Genomic DNA, 25,419 nt, shown 5'->3' on the forward strand with positions numbered 1-25,419 from the left:
TTAACCAGACAGCCATGCTCCCGGGCGTTCAGGATTGAGGGTTCCGGTGAAAGGTCACCTGTTCCCTACCTCCTCACCCACCGCAGGCAAGAGCCGCCCCGCCACCCGCTCCCACAACGAGCTCCCTCCATGTCCCCGGGCTCTCCGTGCTGTGATTCACCCCTCCATCCTGAAATTTAGGAAGCGCCTCTTTAAATCCACAACAAGGACAACATATTTTAGGGACCTTACTGGCACCTCCACCACCGTGTGGACCAGAAGGCAGATTTCTGGCGCTCTCACCTGAGCAGGAGCCTTGGTCCGGGAAGGCAGGCCAATGGAGGCAGCAGCAGGAAACTGCGTGTGCGTGAGCTGAGCCGGGCTGTGGTAGGTGCGGATGTCCCCGTACCTGTACTCCTGAAAGAGCTCCCCGCTGGAGTGCACGATCTGCACCCCGTGCGTCACCACCACAGGCGGGGTCAGAGGCAGCCCCTGCAGCTGGTTGCTGGGTGTGACTGTGAGGATGCGGGCCTCACCGTGGGGGGCGGGGGCGGGGGCGGCTTTGGCATCTGCCATCTTGGCGGCTTCTTTCCCTGGCTGCTGAGGGGCCTTGCTGGCTGGTGGCACTTTCACCACCCCGTCCGCTGCCCGGGGCTGCTCGCTGACGGCCGTCACGTGAGGATGCACCATGATCCTCACATCCCGGGGCACAGTGTACGGGTGTAGTCGGTACTCAGACTGCATGACCAGCACCTCCGACTGCACAGGGGCTGCGGCTCGAGCAACGGGGAGGTGATAATGCACTTCTTCCTCTGGAGGGTGCTGGGAGGCCAGGGCGGGCACACTAGCTGTGGCTGGCTGCGGGGTGCCCGCACGCTGCGGGGCCCGGACCTCTATTTGCTGGGGCTGCAGGGGGGCCCGAGGAGAGTGAAGTGTCTCTGGCCGGATGCTGTAGGTGATGCTGGGCAACGTGGGCGTGTTCATCCTCACCTCGCCCTGTGACAGGTGGCTGAGCGACACGGTCTGGGTGATGCTGTGGGGTGGCATGATGACGGACTGCTCTGGGTGGATGCTAGAGATGAACTGCGGCACAGGAATGCCCGCAGCCAGCATGACCGTGGCATTAGTGGAGAGCGCGGCGGATGTGGTGCTGCTGGGGTGGCATGCCCTCGGGAATGGGGACGGAGCCGGCCCGCTAGGTCGAGGGGAATGCACATCTGGCTTGGTGGCTGCCAAATGGGAGACAGTCCGATCTGTCGGGGTGCTGGGCCCCGAGGTGACGTGGTTCACTTCTGCAGGCAGTTTGCTGGGCAGAGCAGGAGGGTGGTGGGGTGTAAGAGTGGACCCCAGGTTTGCTGGCTGAAGGACCTTGGTCTCTATTTTGAGGGTGACGGGGTCAGCAAGCTTTTTGTTAGTGGTGACTATGCTTGGGGTGAGGACCAGCTGGTTGTGAACCAGCACCGGGGGTGTGTTTATGCCCTGGGTGAGGACCTTTACTGTGCCACCCTGGGTGACGGGTGTGGACACAGAGAGATGAATGGGCTCAGGCTTCTCCAAGGACGGACGGTCGGCCTTAACCGATGAAATCACAGGAGATGCGTTATAGGTCTGGGCAGTTAGTACCAGAGTAGAATGGGTGGCCACGTTTGCATAGCCTGAAGGAGCCTGAGGGCCTTTGGGCGGAGGCTGAGATGGCGTGACAGAATCGGGTTTGACCTGGGACTTGGACACCGACTGTTGAAACTCAATGTCCATTGCACTTGCTGGAGGGATCTGGCTAATCTTGGCACTGATCCGCTGTGGGCCTTCAGTCTTCTGCCCCGAATAGCTCAGCAGCACAACCCCTTCTGAAGTGTTCACACGCAGCCCAGCGCCAGAGCCCGTGTCTGCCGGACGGTCGTCAATCACAGACATAGACCCTGGGTGGAACCGACTGTTGTCATTAGTGCCGGATCTCTGTCGGCACTTTGCGGATGGTGCAGTCACTGCACCTGTTGTCGTGGCAGTCACAGCCCCAGATGCAGCAGTCACCGCACCCGCGGAAACTGTCACCGCACCCGCGGCAGTGTTCACCGTGCCCGTGGCGGCGTTCACTGGAGCCGTGAGAACATTCACGGGCCCCGTCAGAACATTCACTGGTCCCTTTAGGACGTTCACAGGGCCAGCGGGAGTGTTCACCAAGCCTTTCAGCGTGGCCACTGAGCCCTTCACAGGGCCTTTCAGGGCATTCACTGGGCCGGCCAGTGCATTCACTGGAACCAAGGAGACATTCACCAGGCCGGTCAGGGCGCTCACCAGGCCAGTCAGGGTCTGAGGAGCTGGCTTCGCCAGAGTTATCTTTTGCGAATTCTCCAAATCAATGCTGACAGGCATCCGGCTAATAACAGAAGTAATTTTGGGAGCAATGACTGGAGTCACCTTTTCTTTGTCAGTGGCCACTGGAACCTCTGAGGCCTGTGTGTCGGTGGTGTTAGTTACTGGAGCTGCTGCTTTTTCTTCTAAAAGAGGCTTTTTAGATTCAACAGGAGGGGGTAGTTCCTCATGCAGGCAAGGGGCAGCACTGACAGGCTCTGCAATGGCAGTTGTGACACTCGTGGAAGTGACGCCCGTGGCAGATACGTATTTAGGGTCCATGAGGATCTTCCTCAGCGTACTGGAGCTGGTGTCTATGTCAGAGGCCTTTGTGTCTGGGGGAAGGGCCGGAGATGGGGTGGATTGCGCCCGTGGCTCCTCCTGCCTCGTGATCCACTCTGTCACCTTCGTCGGCGGACTCTGGTGTGGGATCCCCCCAGCAGCGACAGGGGGTGGGAGCTTCGCTATCGTTACGGAAGGAAGTGGGGGGGTGGGCATGCTTGAGTCACTGGGCGGGGTCACCGGGTCACTTTCAATGATGGAGTGCACCTTGAATCTGGCTCGAGGCTCGCCATCCACGGGGGCTGGCTGTGAGGCCGGGGGAAGGTCTGGGAGCACAGATGCTTTGGTCGGAGTCTTTTCTTCAACACTGCTTTCTTGGGACAAATTTCCCTGGGATGTAGTCTTGCTTGGGTCAGAAGCACATGACTCAGGGGGAGTGGACTGGGGCTTGTCACTCTGCTTTTCTTCCTGTGGAGTTTCTGAGGGCTGTGTCGTGGCCCCCTCGCTTGTAGCAGGGCTCTTGCTTTGAACTTGGTCAGGTTCAGAGACATGGGTCTCTGTAGCGCCCCCCGTTTTCTTGTTTGTATTCCGTTTGCGGCGTGATCGAGTGGTCTTCTGGCGCCCTTTGTCTTTCCGAGCAAGAGTAACTTCTGCTTCTTTTGATCCTTTGACTTGCGGCACTGGGTGGGAGGTTTCGCTGCTGTTCTCTCTGGCTTCCTTGGTATCTGCTGGGCCTGCTGAGGGGTCAGGTGCACTGCCTGGTGGCCTAGAAGATTCTGTAGCAGCCTCAGTCTCCAAGATGCCAGACACAGCCTCATCGGTCTCAGGCTCCATTCCTTCCTCAGGAGACTGAAGATCTGTCTGAGACTCTGCAGGGTAAGGTGGAGGTGCTGGGAAGTTTTCTGGCTCCCCAGAAATATCATTGATGATGGAACCGATGGCCGCAGCCAGCTCTGTTTCGCTGGCCTGGTGTGCGGGCTTGTCCCGGTCCTCTGTGGAGAGGCGCTCTGGGGCATCTGCAGCTGCCGCCTTGAAAGCCGTGGGGGTGGAGGTTTCCGCGAGCTTCTCGATGTTCTCCACGGCCTGCTCCAGCTCCATCTGCTTGGCTAACTGATTTGCTTCCGGGGACGGCTTAGAGGCAGACCCATCTTCCTTCTCTGGTTCCTTGTCCAGATCAGCTGGCTCACTGCTCAAACGCAACGATAAACTAGCCTCCTCTTGGGGACTCTCGCTCTTCTCAGGGGAAACTGCCGCGACCGCAGCCGTCTCCTCCGCCGGCAGTCCCGCAGGGCCTGCAGCCGCGCCGGGACTTACAGGGGCCTCCACATTTCTCAGATTTGCAGATTTGTCCACCGCTGATCTAGAGTTTCGAGATCTTCCTCTCTTGGACTTGGAGTTTTTCTCAGGGGCTGTTTTTTTCTCCACCACTTCAACTGGGGGGGTTTCGGGTGGATTTTTGTCTGTGCTAATTTCTTTTCTATCACGTTTTTGTTCACTTCCTGCTTCTTCTTTATCAGTCTTGGATTTTGTGTTATTTTCTTTCACGTTTGATTGGGGACTCACCTCAGCGGTGGCCTCAGGACGTTCAGCATCAACTTTTGGTTCATTTTTCCCCTTTTTCCCCTGCTGGACACCAGCAGCTACTTTCTGGGATCGTGGGGACCTCCACCCCTCAGCTGGCTTGACTGTCTCCACTGGCTCTTTTGCCTCGGTCTCATCATCTCCATCAGCTCGACGGCGTGCTTTTGGAGGCCTCCCCCTCCTAGGGGTTGTAGGAACCACTGCAGCCTCCTGCAGCTCCCGCTCCAATCTCTTCCTGGTCACTCGTGGTTGCTCAACGGGCTCCTTGACGGGAGAGCGGCTCTCATGGTCACCCATGGTTGCATAGACACTCCTTACATTCCGGCGCCTGGTTCGGCTGAGGGGCAAGCTTGGCTCAGGGTGTTCAGGGTCCGCGGATGAGTTTTTAGAGGCAGCCCTTGTAATCTTCTCTGCCTCCATCTTCAATTCTAAAAGCTTCTGTGCTTCTCCCCGAGGAGAACTGGACCGCTTGAGCTTCTCCCGGTCTATCCTCTCACTCTTCCTTGTGACAGGCTTCTCCACGATACTTGCTGCAGCTGCCTGAATGGGGGTCTTGGAACGTTTACTTTTGTTCAGCTTTTTATCTTTTGCAGCAACTGGAGGATCAACCTCTACACCTTCAGTAGCTGGAGGCGGGACCTCGTGAACATCTTCAGCGTTTTGACTTGCATTAGGTTCGACATTAGCAGCTGAGTCTGGCTTCTCCACTTTTGGCTCATCGGCTTCCTCAGGCTTCTGAGTCGGTTTTGAAAGTGTCTGGGTACTGTCAGGCTCTGGATCTACACTGATCTCTACCTGGGAAAACGAGGCCCCAGGAGTTGGAGGCTTGGCATCCAAATAAGGCAGCTGATCGACTGACGAATTTTCTTCAACAACTAAAGGAGTCTCAGCAACGTCTTTCCTGGTGTCCACTCCTGGGGGCAAGTCTACTTGTTCAGGTTGTTCCACAGCGATGGGAGTCAGATCAGGTACAGGTTTTGCTTCTTCTGAGACAGAGGCTGGCTCAGTGGTCTTCTCTTCTGTCACTGAAGGCACCTCTCCTGTTTTTTCAGCAGCTGTCTTCTCCAGTGATGATGCTGCAGACTCTGGAGCTACAACTGTGACACTAGGAGGCCCAATCGAAGGTGGAGTTTTCAGTTCTGACTCTTTATTTTCAGAAGCAGATTCTGAGGTCTTGGGGTGATCCTCTGTATCCTCCTGTTTCTCGACCTCTTTGGGTTTTTGGTCTTTTTCTTTCTCTTTCTGTTGCATTCGTGTGAGTTCCATAAATCTGCTATGGAAAAGAACTACTGGCTCTTGAATCAAATCAGTTGTGCTATTCACTCCATCAGATGTCTGCCTCCCATATAACCTGCCAGAAACGAAGTCAGATTCTTCATCTTTTCTCTCTAGATGCTGCAATCGCTTAGAATCTTGTTCAAAGATTGAGCTGTGTAAAAAACGAGAAGCAAATAATTCTTGCCTTTCCTGTTCTTCTTCTTTATGGTCATCTTTCTTATCATCCATTTTTCCTTCTGAATCAGTCCGAATTTTCTTCTTTTTCATGTACCAGGATGGAATAGGTCTTGGAGCAGAGTCAACCTTTTCTTTATCTTTGTTGTTTCGAAAATTAGCAAATCGGGAGTCCCAATCAAGAAAAGACCAATTTTCTTCTCGAGATGAAGACAGGGATTTAGCTCTTTCAAGCAAAGCCTTAGTGTCTGGTGTGATTGTCTTATCCAATGCAAAAGAATAAAATTTGTTCCTTTCTAAAGAACTGGAGAGTCTTTCATCTCTCTCACGTAGTTTGTCTTCTCTGTCCCTCAATAAAAAAGACAACCGAGAACTTTCAAATAATGCAGAGGCTCTGGGTGAGTGAGATTTGTGTTCACCATCTTCATCAGAATCAGAAGGCACCTCACCAGGTTCCAAGTCACGTACAGACCTCTTTCGAAGGCTGTCTCTCTTAATTATGCTGTTTGGGAAACTCACATCAAATCTGCTGGCATCTTGTTTCATTTGAGAGTCCCACCGATTTAGTTCATCTTCAGGATTCAAGACGGATAGCTTTATTTTGGCCATGTCTGCCATCTGTTCTCTCCTGCTAGAGTCATAAGGATTAAATTTTAAGGACTCTTCTCTGACTGTTATATTAGAATACGGGAGACCTTTTTCATCTACTTTAGGAGACCCTTTTATTGACATTACCCTAGGGGAACCAACAGGGTCATCTTCCTCATGGAAGGAACCATGTCGGACACTGGGGGAACCACCAGTCCTTTCAGAATCTTCACTGATTTGGCGTGAACTTCTGTAGTTCCGTTCTCTCTTGGTGCAGATGTCAAAATCAACATGGTCCATCCTTTTCTTTTTGCTGGGAGGAGAGTCGTCAGTGACATCCTGAGGGGGTTTGCCGACCTCGTGAACAAGACTACGTCTTTCATATTCATCCACATCTTTTTTAGGACTGCCAAACTTTTCGGACTTGGCTATTTCCATCTCCATCTGCTGTTTTCTACGACTCTGCTCCATTTGTTTTCGGTAACTCTGCGTGTGATCAATGTCAATGCCAATTTTTTCTTCAGTATTTACTGAATGTGGTTTATCTTGGCCTGATTTACATTCAAGTGGTTCATCACGAAGACTGCAATAGTTTTTCCTATTATCTTCTCTCTCTGGTCCTTGATCATCTAATAGCTCCAGCTGTTTAAGTGGTGGTTTTGAAGGAGTGGGTTTTTTTGACTGGATTTCTTGGTTTTCCACAGATTCACCTACTGGTTCTCTCAGCCTTGCTTGCAGATCTGAGTTGGGCCTTGATACAGTCCCAACAGAAATGCTGGCAAGCTCCTGACACTCTCTGGGGCTGGGAACAGCATTAAGTCTGTCTAGTTTGATTTTTTTAGATTCTCTTTTAAGAATTTCTTTCCTCACCGTCTTTTTCTCAGACTCTCCTTCCCTCAGCAGAATGACATCTCTAGATGATGTGTCAGGCTGTTTCTTTAAAAGCACCCGAGCATCTTCCATCTCTGGGCTACTTTTCTTAACATCTGATTTTTGCCTTTCTGCTTTCAAATTGGAATCTGCAAAACGCCTTTTCCTCGCTTCCAGCTTCTCCAGATCCACAGCACTTACCCCATCAACAGTTTGCTCTGGTTTTAGGTGCTTCCTGGGTTTAGGCCTGCCTTCCTTATCTACCACTTCTATGTGGCTTGAAAGCCCCCTTTCCTTTGGCGCTTTCATTCTAACAGATTCTAGTTTAGACAACTCAGATTTTGCAGGCTCTGTCTGAGAGACCTGAAGTTTCTGATCTAAGGCAGAAGACTTGACAGTGTCATTATCAAGCTTGGCTTTCAGCTTTTCCAAAGGAGTGTGGTCAATAACCTTCCCCTCTTTTTCTTTCACTCGAGTCAAAACCACACAAGGCATGAGTTCCAAGCGGTTTTTTGCTACTCCTTCTTTGTCAGCTTTCTCTCTGCTCAGTTTATTAGAACTCCTTGATTTTTCAGGGCTTTGTTCTCTCTCATTTTCTTGGTCTGTTTCTGAAGACTGAGAACTAGGGGAATGAACTTTTCCTTTCCGTTTCTGCTTGTCAGTTTTGTCCTTCTCCACCTTTTCCTTCCTTATTAAACGTCTCTCTCTTTCCACTCTCTCAGGATCAAAAGTTCGTTCTTTATCTGTCTTTTCGTTTTTTGTATAGCGTTCCAAACGAGGTTTGTCAAGTTTATCATATCTTGGAGGGGAAAGTGAGCTACAGCTTCCACTCCGGTCCGAGGATCGGCTGTAAATCCTCCTCTCGGAATCACTAGGCAACCTCTCTGACTGTGAGGGTGATGCTCCAGGACTCTGTGGGCGTCGCAAGTGAACTGGACTCTGACTGCGTTCAATTGGCCTCCTCTCGTGGTCTCTGTCCCGGTCAGACTCAAATCTTTCACGTTCTCTTTCTCGTTCCCTTTGCCTGTAACTGTATTCCCGAATATCTTGTTCATAAGGATCACTTCTGTAATCCCTATATTCCCGGGGATCATCGTAATATCGTGATTCATAGTAGTCTCCTTGGTAAGTTTCCCATTCTGAATAAAATTCTCTCCCTCGAGCTGGATAGTCCCGTCTGGAATCCTCAGCATATGTGCCTGGAGTACGAACATTCTCATAATATGTACGATCTTGGCTATAGTCATACGATCCCCTTCGTTCTTCTCTGCCAAAGACAAAAAAGAATGTATTAGTTTTTTGTTTCCTCGTCACTTACACATTAATCATACATATGAGATTACAAAGTCCTGCTTCCAAAAATCTTTTCCATTTTTTAATCATTAGAACTGCACTGTCCAATACCATACCTACAAGCCACATGTGGCTACTGAGAACTTGAAATCTCGCTAGTCTCAGTTGAGGTGTGAGTGTAAAATACACACTGGATCTGGCAGACTTAGTTTCAAAAAAAAGAAACACTTCAATAATTTATTCAGATTGACTATATGTTGAAACAGTATTTCAGACATATTGGGTTAAATAAAATTAATTTTACCTTTAGTTTTACTAGAAAATGCAAAACCACATATACAGCTTGCATTACATTTCTACTGGACTTGGACAGCAGTGCTTCAGCCCCTTTTTATCCTTTTGGTATAAGCTGTCGTGACTTATGATGAGCACTAGTATTGAACAGTATCACATCCCACATTTCTAAGTCTTTCATAATTACTTTCCTGCCAAAAGATATTCTTACCACAACTTGGGAAACAAATGTACTGTTTGAAAAGACAACAATTTAACTAAAATCTTCCCACCTATGCAACCTGTATATTGGTAACACCTCTACCTCAATTCACAATTTAAAAAAACACATTGGGGACTTCCCTGGTGGTCGAGTGGCTAAGAGTCCGCACTCACAATACAGGGGGCCCGGGTTCAATCCCTGGTCAGGGAACTAGATCCCATGTGCCGCAAGTAAGACCCGGCGCAGCCAAATAAATATTAAAAAAACAAAACAAAAAAAATCCCCACACACACTGGGGGCCAGTCTCCCTGGGCTCAGTCTCCTCACTTACAAAATGATAGCTCTTCTTCACAAAGCTCTTAAGAAGATTAAATAAGATAACATTTGTAAAAACTTTCCTAACATAATACAAGGCACATACTTGGCCTTCAGTAAATGTTACTTTTCCCCAACCTGCCAACTAACAAATTAGGTGATTACAAACTGTGTGAGATAATTCCTTAATTGTAAAAGAATTCACCTCAGATTTTCTCCCACAGTGACACGTCCCAGTGCATTCAAAATAAGATTAAATTTCAAGAACATGTATGGTGTATAAAATGAAATTCACCTGTGATAGAGGCCAATTCCTTTACTCTTGTTCACTTTCCATTTTTGTCTTTCAAGCAGGTATGGCTTACTCAGTCTACATAGTACTGTCAATGACGGCTCAATGAAACATAACGAACCTAGAACTTAAACCTCTGAAGGCATGAGCTTTTGTCTTCTCGGTTCACAGCAGGTACTCATTTGTTGAAAAAAATGAACCTTAGAAAAATATGTCAAAGTTGCTACTGGGCAATGTTCTAACCCATTTTCAATAGCAAATGAAGCATCTAGACTTACCATTCAAACACTGGAAGCATCAATAACACATGATTATATGTATTTATACTGAGCTTTCTCATTTCAAAGAGAATAGTTTATGACATATCTATGATATCTGACTTGATTGGATTCAAGATGATCCTTCTACAGTTCCACAGGAATCAGATTCTTTGCCTCAATACTGGCCAGCCATCTTGCAAATAGATGTTACTAGGAATGAAATTAGGCTAATTTAACTCATTACCGTCATAAATACAAACTCCAAGGAAGCATCACTTTCATTATGTAAAGGTGAACACACTACAAGCTTTCTTTTCTCCTTTGGCCACAGCACTGCTTGTAGGATCTTAGTTCCCTGACTAGGGGCTGAACCTGGGCCCCTGGCAATAAAAGTGCCGAGTCCTAACCAGTGGACCGCCAGGGAATTCCCTAACTTTCTAATATAAAGTGGTTAAGACACCTAGAATGGCCACTAGTTTGCTGCCTGCATTAAAAGTACGTTTAAAAATGGTTTCCAGATATTTTCTAAAATAAGCAAACTAAAACTATATCCAAAATATGAAAGAAAAAAAAAGTTACAGAAGTCAAAAGGTATACGTGTAAACATAGTGCTGCACTGTTCAGTTTAATAGATGATGATTTTGTACATATTTTGCCGGGCTCTACCAAAAGAAATGAGCATTCCTGCCACCAAGGAACTCAACTTATGCAAGGGACAATACAACTGCACACTGGTACTATACACAAAAGGCTCTGGCAGGGCTCTGAGGAACTTTGAAATGTCAGGTTTTCAGAGAACTCTGTTCCCATGACTGCACAATATCCAAACCACCGTAAGTAGGTGGGAAATTCATCTAAAGCATAATGTGACCCTATAAATGTCTTGAGAATCACTTTGGTAAACTGGAAGGCTCAATGCATTAGCAGGTAGGAGCCCTGGGTTTACCCCCAGCCCAACCACTTACTAGCCTGTGACCTTATCACAGCAAAGTCATCTGATCTTCAGTTCCCACCATAAGTAATATATGACAAGAGCCACAGCCCTATTTCCCTGACACTGTATTTAAGGGAATAAAAGAAATGTTATTTTTAAACTGCAGGGCACTATGTAAATGGATCATCATTTGCATTCCTGACCTGAACTGTCATTAGGGGCAAAGCTCCCCCCCCCCCCCACTTATTCATCAACTATTCAGTGGGATGACTTCCTTCCACTCTATGGAAAGGGCAAAGATTCTCAAGTTCTACTGCAAGGAATGCATTCCAGAAGCACTGCCATCTGAAACCAAATGGGGCAAAACTGGGTCACAGTGAAGTCCCACACCCTCCTGCTTCCCACTTTAGGAGATAAACTCCATTCAACAGAGATAAATAACCACAGGTAAGAACCAAAGAACAAAGCCAGAGCCAGATCATCAGTAAAGTGAGTGAATTTAAGTGATAATATACAAAAATTAACACCCACACAACATTATCCAGCCCTCGCAAGATACCGTTCTTTGAAAAATATTTAATGTGCACACAGAGAATTTTAATGGAATTTTTATGTCTTAAGTGCCACTAGACCATCAACACACTTTTCACTCACTTATAGGTATGAATTCCTATAAGCACTTAAAGTATTAACAATGACTTCAGACTGCTGCGGTGGGGGATGAGGGCCACCAAGATGGAGAACCCTCCCTACAGACACCTACGTTCTCTTACATATGTTCATTCTCTCTCTCTGTCTCTCTCTCTCTCTCATACACACACACACACACACACACACACAGAGAGAGAGAGAGAGAGAGAGAGAGAGAGACAGAGACAGAGACAGAGAGAGACAGAGAGAAATTTAGAATGTGGATTCCAATCCACTAGTGAAAAACCATCGAAACCTTAGAAGTTCAACCCTTTTGGAAATCTGGCTGTAGGGGACATTTTTCATTAAAAAACCTCTCAAGTATTCAATGACCATTACACTATACTCCATGAGGAAATGAAAAAGAAATATATACCTTCTATGATTTAAACAAAAATGAAGTGGCAAGAAGAGGCAGTAAAAAGGGAATGCATTCAACAGGTTTCTGGGAGCACGATCAGGATTTTGCCTCATCCTTGTCATAAAGCCCTTTTATACTTGAACTTGAGTGTCTAAAGGCATTTGTCAAACGGTCTTTTGTCTAACACACATCTAAAGGGGTGGAGAACTAGTAGTAACATTCCAGGAGACTTAATCAGAGACATGTTTGGACAAACAGGTTCATCATATGGATGATAGTTTCCATTTTCAAATGTGATCAGCTACTGAAGAACCTGGTGACACTGTTAGGGTGTTTTAATATATTTAGTATAAAAAAGAATCAATCATCAGTTCTGGGGCAATTTTTAAGCTACTGGAGACAGCCTGATTCAGACTGTGAGACCTTAAACGATTGTGAAATGTTCCCACAAGCTGCAGAAAAAAATACTACAGTCCCATGACTGAAAACATTAACAAGGAAAAGTAAGGTATACTTTTCTTTTCTTTTTTTTTTTTGGTTGTGCCTCATGGCTTGCGGGATCTTAGTTCCCTGACCAGGGATTGAACCCAGGCCCACGGCAGTGAAATCACCTAGTCCTAACCACTGGACCGCCAAGAAATTCCCAAGGTTTACTTTTTACACAGCTAAACTTACCAATTTATATCAGCTTTGGCTTACTGATTCACAAATTTAAGAGATCTGAATTTAAAGCTCTTGACAGTCTTTTGAAAGTTTTTATTTTTTTAAATTAATTCTATGAGCTCATGCGTGGTGACAACCTGGATGTTGTCACTACTAATTTCACAGGGCATTTAATAGTTTACAACGCGGGGCTTCCCTGGTGGCACAGTGGTTAAGAATCTGCCTGCCAAAGCAGGGGACACGGGTTTGAGCCCTGGTCCGGGAAGATCCCACATGCCGTGGAGCAACTAAGCCTGTGTGCCACAACTACTGAGCCTGCACTCTAGAGCCCGCGAGCCACAACTACTGAGCCCATGTGCCACAACTACTGAAGCCCACGTGCCTAGAGCCCGTGCTCTGCAACGAGAAGCCACCACAATGAGACGCCTGTGCACCGCAACGAAGAGTAGCCCCTGTTCGCCCCAACTAGAGAAAGCCCGCACAGCAATGAAGACCCAATAAAGCCAAAAATAAATTAAAAAAAAAAAAGTTTACAATGCATTTCAACAAGTTATATTTAATTTAAAACTGTAAGGCAAAATGATTTGTACATAGTTATAATCTGGAAAACAGTAACTCTTTTAATGAGTATTCTCAGGGAGAAAATACCCCAACTCCCATGAGCTACATGAAAACTGGATCCATAAAAATCAGTTTTTATGTGTGTTTGTTTTTGTTTTGTTTCTTAAAAATATTTATTTATTCAGCTGCGTCAGGTCTTAGTTGCGGCATGCGGGATCTTTCATTGTGGCACGCAGGCTCCAGAGGATGCAGGCTCAGTAGTTGCGGCACGCAGGCTTAGCTGTCCCACGGCATGTGGGATCTTAGTTCCCAGACCAGGGATCGAACCGGTGTCCCCTGCGTTGGAAGGCGGATTCTTACCCACTGGACCACCAGGGAAGTCCCTTTATGTGTTTTTTATGTGTTTCTTTCTGTATGTGGGGATAAAAGGGATAAGTTTGGGGGGAATGAGAGTAGCAATAAGGGGTAAAAAACAAAATTTAATCCCATCTAAATTTTACGTATTAGAAATTTTAAAATTCAAGCTATGGTGATAGGTTTAAAATACATACCTTCTTTCTGCTAACATTTCATAGAAGTCTCTGATATCTTGACCAGATTTTTCCATACAGTGATAAAATGCCAGCTGACTTTCCCGATTTGCAAAATCCACCTTTAAAAAAAAAGAATACTGCGTGTTTAATCCAAGTTTCAGATTTTAATGATGGAAAGTGTTACCAAATTTGAAAAATTCTTCCCAACATAGCCTTCTGGATAAATTTCAAGAAAAAGTAACTTATCTAAGTGAAACAGTCCTCATAACTAAAACTGTATTTTTTTAACCTGAAATCGCTCTCAAATTCTACACAAATCTTGATAAAGAATTACAATTTAAAGTTCTAGAACCCAATCCTGAGGAGTGGAAAAAGCAATATGGAAAACTGAAACATACCTATCATGATTCTAGGTTGTCAATTAAACAATCAGACCAACTAAATCCAGTAATCTATTGTGCATAATTTGCTGGAACCACACAGTTAGAACATAAAATATGGAAGAACATTTGAACTTTACTCACAGCCAGGCCTCAGAGTCACTTAAAGCATGATACCCACCATCTATCAATATCTTATTTCGAAAAGACTGATTTCAATCTGTCATAGTTATTAAGTGCAAAAATTCCTTCAAACTATCATAAACAAAAGTTTCTAAACAAAAACACCAGACAAATATCGTGCTTTCAGTGGTTACCCACTCTTTAGGAGAGGAGGAAAGAAGATGAAGAGAGGATCGTTCAAGAAGCTGGACTGATACCTGGAGCTCCTGGGTGTGCAGAAACCCACAGGTGACTGTGGGCCAGCCTGCACTAAAAGCACACAAGTGAGCATCAGGTACCTGGGGCGTAGAGAAGCACACATCCTTGAATGAGAGGATTTTTAGGGAAGGTTCTGTGGCTAATGGTTTAAAAGACACTGTGCCCTTAAGTAGCTACCCAAATATAAAAAATGTAATATCGCCCTTAGAAACTGAGGCCATATATACTGCATGTCCTGTAAACCAACAAAATGCCAATTATTAAGAGGCTGGGATCTGAACACGATTTTGTTTTGCTTCTGTTTGAAGTCATTCTGCACACCTTAATTTTATTCCCACCGATTTTCCTCCCCTTGGTCTCTTTTACAGCTGCTTGTGCATATTCAATTTCATTGTAGAGAACCAGGGCCATGCCTTTTAAGCGGTCAAACACCACCTGTAAAAAAAACGACGACAAAAAAAAACAAGAGGCTCATCCACTAGACTTAGTGTCAGTCCCAACAAAATTCTAAATCACAATGACACTGCTAAGAAAAAATATATATATTTTTTTATTCTAGAAAAAATGTCAGGCTTTTCCGATGATGCATGTTATACTGAAAACACAACAAAATGTCGTAGGGACCATTTAGAACCATGGATATTGTGGCCTGAGGTATATTATGCCTTTACTTTGTTTTTCTGTATTTACTTTATTTTACTGTATTTCTTTATTTTATGTTGACTGACTCATTTTGGCTCAAAAAAACAACACCCCTGAAAAAGGGTGAAAAAAGTAAAGAGTACTGAATCAACATAAATTTCATATTGTACATCCACTGTACTTCAGCAAAAAAAAGAAAAAAAAAGAAAAAACTACACTATAGCAAAGGAAAAATAAGAAAAAAATAAGTTGCAATGAATTTTGGTCATAAGCAGCACTGTCTTAAAGCTTTTAGATTTTTAATTTATACTAATAGTCTTTAAGATGTGCTTCTTCAAACAACAAAAGCTACATTTAAAGAAATGTCAAAGTTATGCAACATACCTACCACAGTGTAAATCTGCTTTCAAGAAGTTAAAATCTTTACCTTCACATAATGGAATGGGGTCCAGAGACCCTTTTCCTGTTATGTTTGTGAATGTGTTATATAACAAACATTGGTTAGATGAGTATTCTGTTGTGTGTCCCTTTAAAGTCATCATGGTTTAAAAAAAAAATCAAGTCTAATTACATATTAGTGTGAATGTAATTATATAATTAGACTGTCTAATCTTAATGTGAGATAAAGTTACAGAAATCCCTAAGAAATATTCTATTTAACAGTATTATGCAGATTAGTTCCAAAATTAATCATTTTGGCGAGTTCTAGATAGTTTCTCAAAATACTTATATCATAAGCTAATAGATGCAAATGCTCTTCTAAACCCAATTTTGGAAAAGAGAATTTTAATGTATGAGTTACTAAAGAAAAGTCAGTACTAGAAACTGAGACTGAAAGGACAGAATACCAAAAAAAGGGAGTCAGAAGTAACTTTTAAACCACACAACCAAACCTCCCACCTACCTTCACCACAGGCCCATATCGGCAGAAATGTCGTGTTAAATATTGATCCGATACGTTTGAAGAAAGCCCATCTAACCACACACAGTTTGTAGGCATGCTCTTTCCAAAACCCAGCTGAATACAAAAAGCAAAATTTCTGTTAGTTAAGTCACCAATTATTCAACAACAAAATTCTGAGAAAACTTGTCTTCTGTAGGAATCTTATCAAACCAACACCTCAAGTGGGAACCATCAGGTTAAAATCAAACAGAAACTGACACAAAAATTATCCTGCCTGGCTAAGCGAGGATTAACTCAGATTACAGTATAACAGGATAAGGATGCGAAGAGGTTTATCACCTTTATGGTTATCTAACTGTACTACTACAATTTTAAATAATTAGACATATGAACAGAAAACTCCAAATCTTAAAAAAAACGCAGCGACTATTAACAGCACAATAACTTATGTAAATTCCTTTACCTTGAGACGATTATTTCCAAGGTATTCCCCATCCATCTTCTTAATAGCCTTACAAACGCTGGCAATGTCACAGTATTGCAAGAACGCATACTGAGGAACTCCATTTACTTTCTTAATATCAATATCCTGAAAAAGCCAATGGATGGATACCACTTAGTGATGTGATATGCCAATAAAAAAATAAATCAGAATAAACCAAGTCCATATGAGCTACATATTTCTCAAAATAGTCATATTCCCCCAAATCATTTTCTTAGTTACAATTACACATCTTAATGCAACTGTAAATTAACAGCCTAAGAAACTATTCAACACAGCATTTGTAGTCACAAACCATGACATCCTTCTCACGTGAAGCTCTCTGCAGAAGAGCAACTGCAGCGCAACTCAAAACTCAAAATTTTAAATCCACAACACCTGTGTTAAGAGACATTTATGAGAAGAAAAAAAGCAGCCTATTTAATGAAAATCTAAGAAATAATTCTCTTCTGCAATATCTAAAATCCTTATTAGGGGTAAGCCATTTAAAATATAGTATCTGAGAAGAGTAAGAATGATAAAGAAATCAAGTTTTCAAAATGTGATTTAAAATACGCAATCCTAAATTAGAAGACTCATTCTATCAGTATATCTAACTGAATCAAACCTGGTGATGATAAATGTGGTAATAATCTCTCATAACCAGAATGAATGGATTATATAAATACCTGAACTACTCCGTGAAGATGCATTAGAACACCATCCCTGGGTTAAAGAAACACTCTATAAAGGAATACCCCCATCTCTTTGGAATGCTCAAAACCTGCAGTCACATCTGACATTCCGGTCCTGCCTATTAAAAGGAGGTAGTGAAAAAACCTGGCTTACACAGGAAAATGGTCCAGAGAAACCAGACACCTGGATGGCAAAACTTGTACTTAAACAATAATGAGCTGGGCCATATAGTGCAGATTATGTATTGATTATCTAAGCCTCCTTAAGGGTCACAAGCCAATAATCAAAACCTGAAACAGAGCAAAATGAGTAATGCATTTAAAGAGCTGTTTGATGGGTCTTTAAAAAAAAAAAAAGCAATAATTTACACTCAAAATTTTTCTAAGTAATGGTAAACAGAAGCTGTTTTCATCATTATGTAGAATGTAATAACCCAGGATAGCTCTACTTAAGAGAAATGTTTCAAAGGAATATTGGTGGGTAGATTCACTACATAGGTGCTTCTGGCTATAGCATAATCCGTTATGGATATAAGTAGAAGACCATGTTCTCAAAGTCTGTATGTCATTAAAACAGTGACAATCATGAGCAGTTGCAAACATGGTAAGATAACAGTTTTCAAACAGAGTACTGACATGTCCACCTTATTGATAAGCATAGCTCTTAAAACACAATAATCATCCCATTTTTAGCAACCCTGGTGATGAAAATGTATCCATGTGCCCAAATACAACTTTTATACTCCTCCAAAATTTATAGTAGCAGCTACATTCAATAAAAGTATGTTTGAAAGTTTTATCAATTCAAAGCCTCATGAATGCCAAACAGCAAATTAAACAACAGATCGTGGTATAAAGACAGAAGAAGCTGGAGCCCAGATAGGTAATTGAGCGTCTAGTCACTCATCCAGGTAGGCAGTAGAGCTGGAATTAAGAGTATACACTACCCTCTGGGCTTCCCTAGTGGCGCAGTGGCTAAGAATCTGCCTGCCAATGCAGGGGACACGGGTTCGAGCCCTGGTCCGCAGAGATCCCACATGCCGCGGAACAACTAAGCCCATGCGCCACAACTACTGAGCCTGCACTCTAGAGCCCGCAAGCCACAACTACTGAAGCCTGCGTGCCTAGAGTCTGTGCTCCACAACAAGAGAAGGCACCGCAATGAGAAGCCCGCGCACCACAACGAAGAGCAGCCCCCGCTCGCCGCAACTAGAGAAAGCCCGCGTGCAGCAACAAAGACCCAATGCAGCCAAAAATAAAATAAATAAAATAAATGACTTTAAATTAAAAAAAGAGTATACACTACCCTCACAAAAATACGAAACTGAGAAAAGTCGAAATAATTGAAAAAGAAAGATGAATGTTTTGCTGGTATATCTAAATATACAGCTTCTCTTTTTTTTTCTTCACTTCTACCAACCACTTCAATCTCTTGCCTCAAGCCCCTAAAGATGAGGTTTAGCTCAGCCACAAGCACAAGTAATGTTTTATTCACAGGACTAGATTATGTCATTAAAAAAATTAAGAATCTTTTGTTTAGAGCATTAGTGTATAAATACAGATGGATAAATGGACATCACACACACCCTTAAAAGATTAACAATAGCTGTTTCTATCCAAAACATTTTTTTACTCTCCAAAGTCCAAATATACTAGAGTACTTTCTTCACTGTTATTAATATAGAGAAAATCTAGGAAAACAGAAATATTTCCCTGTTTTTTCAAACACAAAACAAAATAGTATATCCTAAGGGTACAAAGCTGCAACCAAACTATTTTCACTATAATTTGACTCAAGTTTTAAGTCATGGGGAATAGAAAAATCTTTCTATCCCTAAATCTAACAATGACTTGCATAATTTGAAAAATGATTCTAATTAGAATTTCACAATAGAACTGAGTTTCCAGCATGCTGTCCACATTCTAGTAATCCCCAAGGTACTTCTGATGTGCCTTGTGATAAAAATAACCATACACTAATCTGCTGCTTCTTTCTTACAAACACGTTTTCTCTTCCAGATTTTCCTTTCAACCCACAGGACTAGAGATGGCATTAAAACAGCACCAGACGGACAAAGATAAGGAAAGTGGAAAGGAAAATATATATGTAAACAAAATACAGACAATTACATGTTTTTACATACACACATAAAGCAGTCCCTGATGGGTTTTGCCAGATCATCTTTTAGCAGCAGTTAAAAACACATAGGGCAGGAGATGCAAGAGGGAAGAGATATGGGGATATATGTATATGTATAACTGATTCACTTTGTTATAAAGCAGAAACTAACACACCATTGTAAAGCAATTATACTCCAATAAAAAAATGTTAAAAAGAAACCACATAGGGCAAATGGGAAAAATATTCATTATACCATCTAAGTATCGTTTTTCCAAATATAATCTCTGCTATGCTTTATGTTTTATGACAAAGATCTAACGCTGTTTTTATAGTAAAAACAAAACAAAACAAAACATACCACAATTTCTCCAAAGCGTTGGAAGATGTTGCGAAGATCATGATAAGTAGTGGTTTTTTCAAGGTTACCAATAAAGAGGGTTCTTGTTGCTTTGGGGTGAAATTCATCTATCCTTTCATCCAAAGGGCGAAATTCATTTTCACTTTCTGTTTCTGTAAGTGGGATGGGGACAGAGAGTGTTTTAAGATATTCATATATCATGGGAAAATCTACTTTAAAAAATCAGATCTCTGAAATACTGGGATTAATTCTCATATAATCTGAAAAATTATACACACCATCAGAAACAGCTCCAAATCAAAAGAAGAATACAGAGGCTAGAGAAACTTGTCCAAAAAATTAAGAGAAAGTTAACACCCTGATATTTAAAATAGAAAAGAAGACTGAATTTCAATCTAAGTTGATTTGTTTTAAAAAATAATCACTAATATAGAAATAGGTTTTAATCCCCAGCAAAAAACAGGTTCCAAAATTATGTGGCAGGCTCTGAATGTGCAGTATAAAACTATAATCTGAAATAAACATAAAATTCAGCTAAAAATAGTCCAGCTTCATTATTTAATTTACATTTCAACATTTAATAAAATAGTTAGCATTTTATGTTTGCCATACCCAACTGTCTAAAAGCAGCAATTTTAAAATACAAGAATAATACTTGAATGAAAACTGACTGAAGTAACGCTTATGAAATATCTTCTTTTGGTGTTGCATGGTACCCAATGACAAACAGAAAGAGACTAAATGACTCTTAAGGTTTCTACTTCTTATGATCAAAAGCCCTGGTTCAACGTCTAATTCAACCACAGGCTTTCTCTGAAGCTCCATTTATTAACTTCGTCTAGGGCAGAGACATTCAACATTTTCTGGATAGTAATTATAATACAGCCTGTATGTTCTCACTCTCCTTTTTAATGTAAAACAAACCCATCCCAAAAAGTTAGTATTTGATCAACCTGACTAAATCAAAGTGTTTAGTGCCAGCCACTGAAACATTACTGATGATGTCAATGACAACACCAGTATTAAAAAGACTCAACTTCTGAGATGTTGGGTGAACTCAGCCAGAACACATCGCACTCCTGATTCCAGTTTGATAATGGCAGGTCAGCTTAATCTTACCTGTGTCATCAGAGAGTACATACTTTTTCAGTCAGGTGGACCCAGAAACTGTCCAGCACTCATACACCTATCTCTACATTTTCATCTTATTTCTCAGGGGTATATCTCACTTTAAGCTCAACTAGGTCTTCTTAAAATTATGTAACTAACAGAGGGCACATACTTAGGGATATTTCATTTAAAAGGAGAAAAAGAAAAAAATAATTCAGGCACATCTTGAGGTTTGTACGTCAAAAGACAGAATCAGGGGAGTTCCCTGGTGGCCAAGCGGTTAGGATTCTGGGCTTTCACTGCCATGGCCCATGTTCAATCCCTGGTTGGGGAACTGACATCCTGCAAGCCACGTGGCGTAGAATAAAAAAAAAAAAAAAAAAAAGCAGAATGAGAAGGATAAAGCATGATTTGCAACCATTAAAATCTGTAATGAATTCATTTCTACCAAATAGCCCACTTAAAATTTCAAAATCAGAAATTCAGTTGGGGGCAGGGAGGGAGTGGCTTTTCCACATGTAATCTATTCAACCTTCATGACCAGTTTTAAGTCTTACTGTCCTACACATCATTGAAAAGACTGTTTTATCCTGCAATTTCATGTTTAGGGGATTGTAATGCTGTGCATAGGAGTACAAAAGCACAATCTTAGAAGCCACCAGAGGTCTGTCTACAGAGTTAGGTTTCTTGGATTTGGATCTTTTTAATTCCAAGACGTCCTTGACCTAAGGAAGCAATCAGCTCCATACATTTCAATATAAAACATTTATGACAACCATCCAACAGCATAATTCCAACCAAGTGTCCCTACTCAGCTTTCAAATATCCCATTTAAACTGGTGTTTCAATGCTGTCCCATCTGGAAAAAGTACCTTCAGCTCTCCGATGCTTGAACCAATCAAACTTCTCAACATCTTCAGTGGCAGGTGGTTAAAAAGCCCCAATTAACATCCTGGGCGCTAACTAATTAGGTAAAATGATTTTTTTTTACAATAAATATCTCAAGCTAAGCCCACTACTTGGAGATTAGAAAGTCACCTATTGATAATGCCCCTGAGTTAGATCCTCACTAGTTAATAATTATATATGGCTCTAAAAGCTTATAGAGATGATACGACATTCTAAATATTATTCCTCAAAGTCAGTTCTGACCTGTTCCAATTGTGTTAAGTAAGAACTCCTGAGTTGCTCTTAGCCCAGTACAAGTTAGGGCAGTACATCTCAAACTTTGCAGAGGAGGGAATGTGAAGGCATAACTTATAATTCCCTTCAAAAAATAGTATGTCTTTGAATTCCTGTGTTTTATCATAAAGTTATGCACACTTTATAGTCTTCACTCTAACAACCCTGACTGTGCCTGTTTTAATATACAAATGACACATTCTTATCAGGGGAATTCTATTTTTTTCCTCTTAATTGTCACATAAAATGAATATTCCAAGAAAATGGGCTATGTTTACCCTATAAATTCCACTCAAAGTTTTAGTCTTAAAGTTCAACTGTCCCACACACTTAATGTGAATGCATAATTTTAACATTTCTATTCATTCTTCTACAGATTTACTCACAAGTAAATCAGGGGTTTTTAAAACTTGAGTATGCAAATTCTAAACCAGTAAGCTGCGGTATGATCAAAGAGTCTGTATTCTAAACAAGCACTGCAGGTGGTTCTGAAACAGGAAAAACACTGACCCAAGTCATGGCTGACAAGACTTCCTGCCTTAGAATAGATAGGTCTTACAGGTAGGTTCAAACAATAAAATGTCCCCTTGAAATTTTCAACGGGTTGCACTCAAAAGACTTAGTCCTGCCACTCTGCCACTATCTTTCAAGGTCATGGAAGCTAGAATAACAGATCCAATTTGTGCTGGGCATAGTGGAAAGAAAACTGGTCTAACTAGTCCCTCAAATTGATATAGTCTGTTTTCTAATTCAGAATAATTCTGTTGTCATTCTCCTCGGAACTATCACCTTATCTCAATCAACTCAATCCTTTTGGGAAAGCAGGATTCAACAAGGGACTATACTTTGCCTTTCACAACTCTTAAAAGTTAGCATGCTCTCTAACAGAAACAGAAGAATCTTTAACCCTTCCTAGCCAAAACAACCTATTTTATTAAGTTGAATGACAAAATGTAACCACTCTTTAAACCAGAAGACACCGAAGGTATGTTTTAAAAAACAGAGCTTGGAGGCTTCCCTGGTGGCGCAGTGGTTGAGAATCTGCCTGCTAATGCAGAGGACATGGGTTCGAGCCCTGGTCTGGGAAGATCCCACATGCCGCGGAGCAACTAGGCCCGTGAGCCACAACTACTGAGCCTGCGCGTCTGGAGCCTGTGCTCCGCAACAAGAGAGGCCGCGATAGTGAGAGGCCCGCACACCACGATGAAGAGTAGCCCCTGCTTGCCACAACTAGAGAAAGCCCTCACACAGAAACGAAGACCCAACACAGCCCAAAATAAATAAATTTAAATTGTTAAAAAAAAAATAAAATAAAATAAACAGAGCTGGAATACTGTCCACATTCAGGATAACATGTGGCCCTTTCACATAATGGAATAAAAATTACACTAAAACTCAGCTTCCTTGTCTCTTACCTGGCCCTATCCATGCTGTTACTTCAATCTGCATGCCAAAGAAAAGTTTTCCTTTTGATGCAGTCAATGCTTTTTCTTGGTCCTCCTGCTGCCGGAAGAATACCAGACCATACCTTTCTTCTGAAGTTCCATGTATCTGCACTGAAGTCACCTTTCCAAATTTCTTAAATTCATGGAAAAGGCCATCTTTGAGACTTGTATCTAAATCCCCAAACAAAAACAAGTTGCTTATTTTTCTAATTTAGTTACAACTCAAAGTGTTAAGATACTAAATCTTTAGTCTGATTTTTGACCTAATTAGCATTAAAAATTTACTTTTTCAAATAAAATAACTCTAAAAATGAATTTTAGAGACTACCGTACAATTCTGAAAATAAACCGGGGGTTAGAAGATATTACTAGTTATTTGTTAGGTAAGAATGATATCATGCTTACACAGGAAAATACCCTTATATTTTACAAATAAATACAAAAGTATAGATCTTTTAAGTCAAGTGTGAAATGATGTAACATCAGGGATTTACTTTACGATAAAAAGGTAACAAAGAACAGGAAAGAAGGAACAGGGAGGCGGACAAAGCAAATGTGGCAAAATATTGATGATTTTTTAATCTGGGGTATGGTATAAGGGGAGTTCATTTTTGCTACTCCTTCTACTGTGGGTATGTTTAAAATTTTCATGATAAAAACTATACAAACACACATATATATGCATATATAAAACTTTAAAGACTTAGAAAGAAAGCCATATTTCTAGTTTTCCAAGCATCATGTTGATGATAAAATTGTGTGGGAAATGGCATGTAACATGCTAAACAACGTTAAGGCCTTTTACAGATGAATTATACTATCTGGAGGTCTTGTGTTAATTTGCTTCATTATAAAAATTAAAATTGTAGGGCTTCCCTGGTGGCGCACTGGTTGAGAGTCCGCCTGCCGATGCAGGGGACACAGGTTTGTGCCCCGGTCCGGGAAGATCCCACATGCCGCGGAGCGGCTGGGCCCGTGAGCCACGGCCACTGAGCCTGCGCATCCGGAGCCTGTGCTCCGCAACGGGAGAGGCCACAGCAGTGAGAGGCCCACGTACCGCAAAGAATAAATAAATAAATAAAAATAAAATTGTAGAGAAAGACAAGCCAATTATAACCCCTGTCCATTCCTAAATTACAAAGTAATCTAAATCAAAAGTTCACCAACATTTGTGTCTCAATATCTCTATTCATAAACCTGGTATGTAGGTTTTATAGGCTGTTTTAATAAATAATTTAAGTAATCATTAAAATGCACTTAGCTAAGAAATGCTTAGTTTGGTCTTTGTTGGTTTGACCATCTACTAACAGTTGTTTAGACCATCTACTAACAGTTGTTTACATACTCAATATGCCTGACATAGAAATAAAAATATATTATGGCCAAATGTCAGTCAAAAACATTAGGAATAAAAGACAACGGTATAGCTTTTAACTATATAAAGTGATTATTCATGACTTTCCTCATTTAAAATGTTAATATTCTGAAGTGGATTTCCTATCATAATTTTTTTATATCCAAGTTATTTCACACAGGACTCCAGACCAATATAAATCTAACTGAAAATAGTATTTCTACAATTTCATCATACCAAATTTTCCCTAATATCAAAATATTTAATCCAGAAAGCATTTTTATTCAAAAATGAACCATGCTTTGGGACTTCCCTGGTAGCGCAGTGGTTAAGAATCCTCCTGCCAATGCAGGGGACATGGGTTCGATCCCTGGTCCGGGAAGATCCCACATGCCATGGAGCAACTAAGCCCGTGCGCCACAACTACTGAGCCTGCACTCTACAGCCTGCAAGCCACAACTACTGAAGCCCACATGCCTAGGGCCCGTGCTTCACAACAAGAGAAGCCACTGCAATGAGAAGCCCGCGCACCGCAACGAAGAGTAGGCCCCACTCACTGCAACTAGAGAAAGTCCATGCACAGCAATGAAGACCCAACGCAGCCAAAAAAAATTTTTTTTTAAATACATTCATAATAAAAAATGAACCATGCTTTCTTTACATAACACGCACCATAAAGTCTTTATGTGTGTATATGTATATGCATATAATATGCGTAATAATGTGCATTTATATATGTATGTGTATATAATTAAGTATAAGTAACATGCAATCTTTACATATATAACAATCTAGAAACTACATACAGTTATAATCACTTGCTTTTTATTACACGGCATTAAATATCAATGAACCACAAAAAG

General features: G+C 42.1%; 1 protein-coding gene across 11 annotated transcripts in view; it reads right to left on the bottom strand.

The window, feature by feature from the left end:
* Positions 1-25,419, bottom strand: part of SPEN (spen family transcriptional repressor) — a 94,666-nt gene that overhangs the window by 3,130 nt on the left and 66,117 nt on the right. For 6 of the 11 annotated variants that reach the window (XM_089900563.1, XM_089900567.1, XM_089900598.1 and 3 more), the window contains 7 exons: positions 23,173-23,373; positions 19,466-19,617; positions 16,273-16,398; positions 15,810-15,923; positions 14,585-14,698; positions 13,521-13,621; positions 283-8,371 (listed from right to left, as the gene is read on the bottom strand). In XM_089900563.1, the coding sequence (XP_089756689.1) occupies positions 283-8,371; positions 13,521-13,621; positions 14,585-14,698; positions 15,810-15,923; positions 16,273-16,398; positions 19,466-19,617; positions 23,173-23,373 (8,897 nt within the window). The remainder of the gene's footprint in view (positions 1-282; positions 8,372-13,520; positions 13,622-14,584; positions 14,699-15,809; positions 15,924-16,272; positions 16,399-19,465; positions 19,618-23,172; positions 23,374-25,419) is intronic. The other 5 variants (XM_089900561.1, XM_089900559.1, XM_089900587.1 and 2 more) reach the window with 5 other exon arrangements.

The sequence above is a fragment of the Delphinapterus leucas genome, chromosome 1, assembly GCF_059928025.1.
Source record: "Delphinapterus leucas isolate spDelLeu-1000000601 "Yukka" chromosome 1, BTC_Dleu_Yukka2, whole genome shotgun sequence".
NCBI lineage: Eukaryota > Metazoa > Chordata > Mammalia > Artiodactyla > Monodontidae > Delphinapterus > Delphinapterus leucas.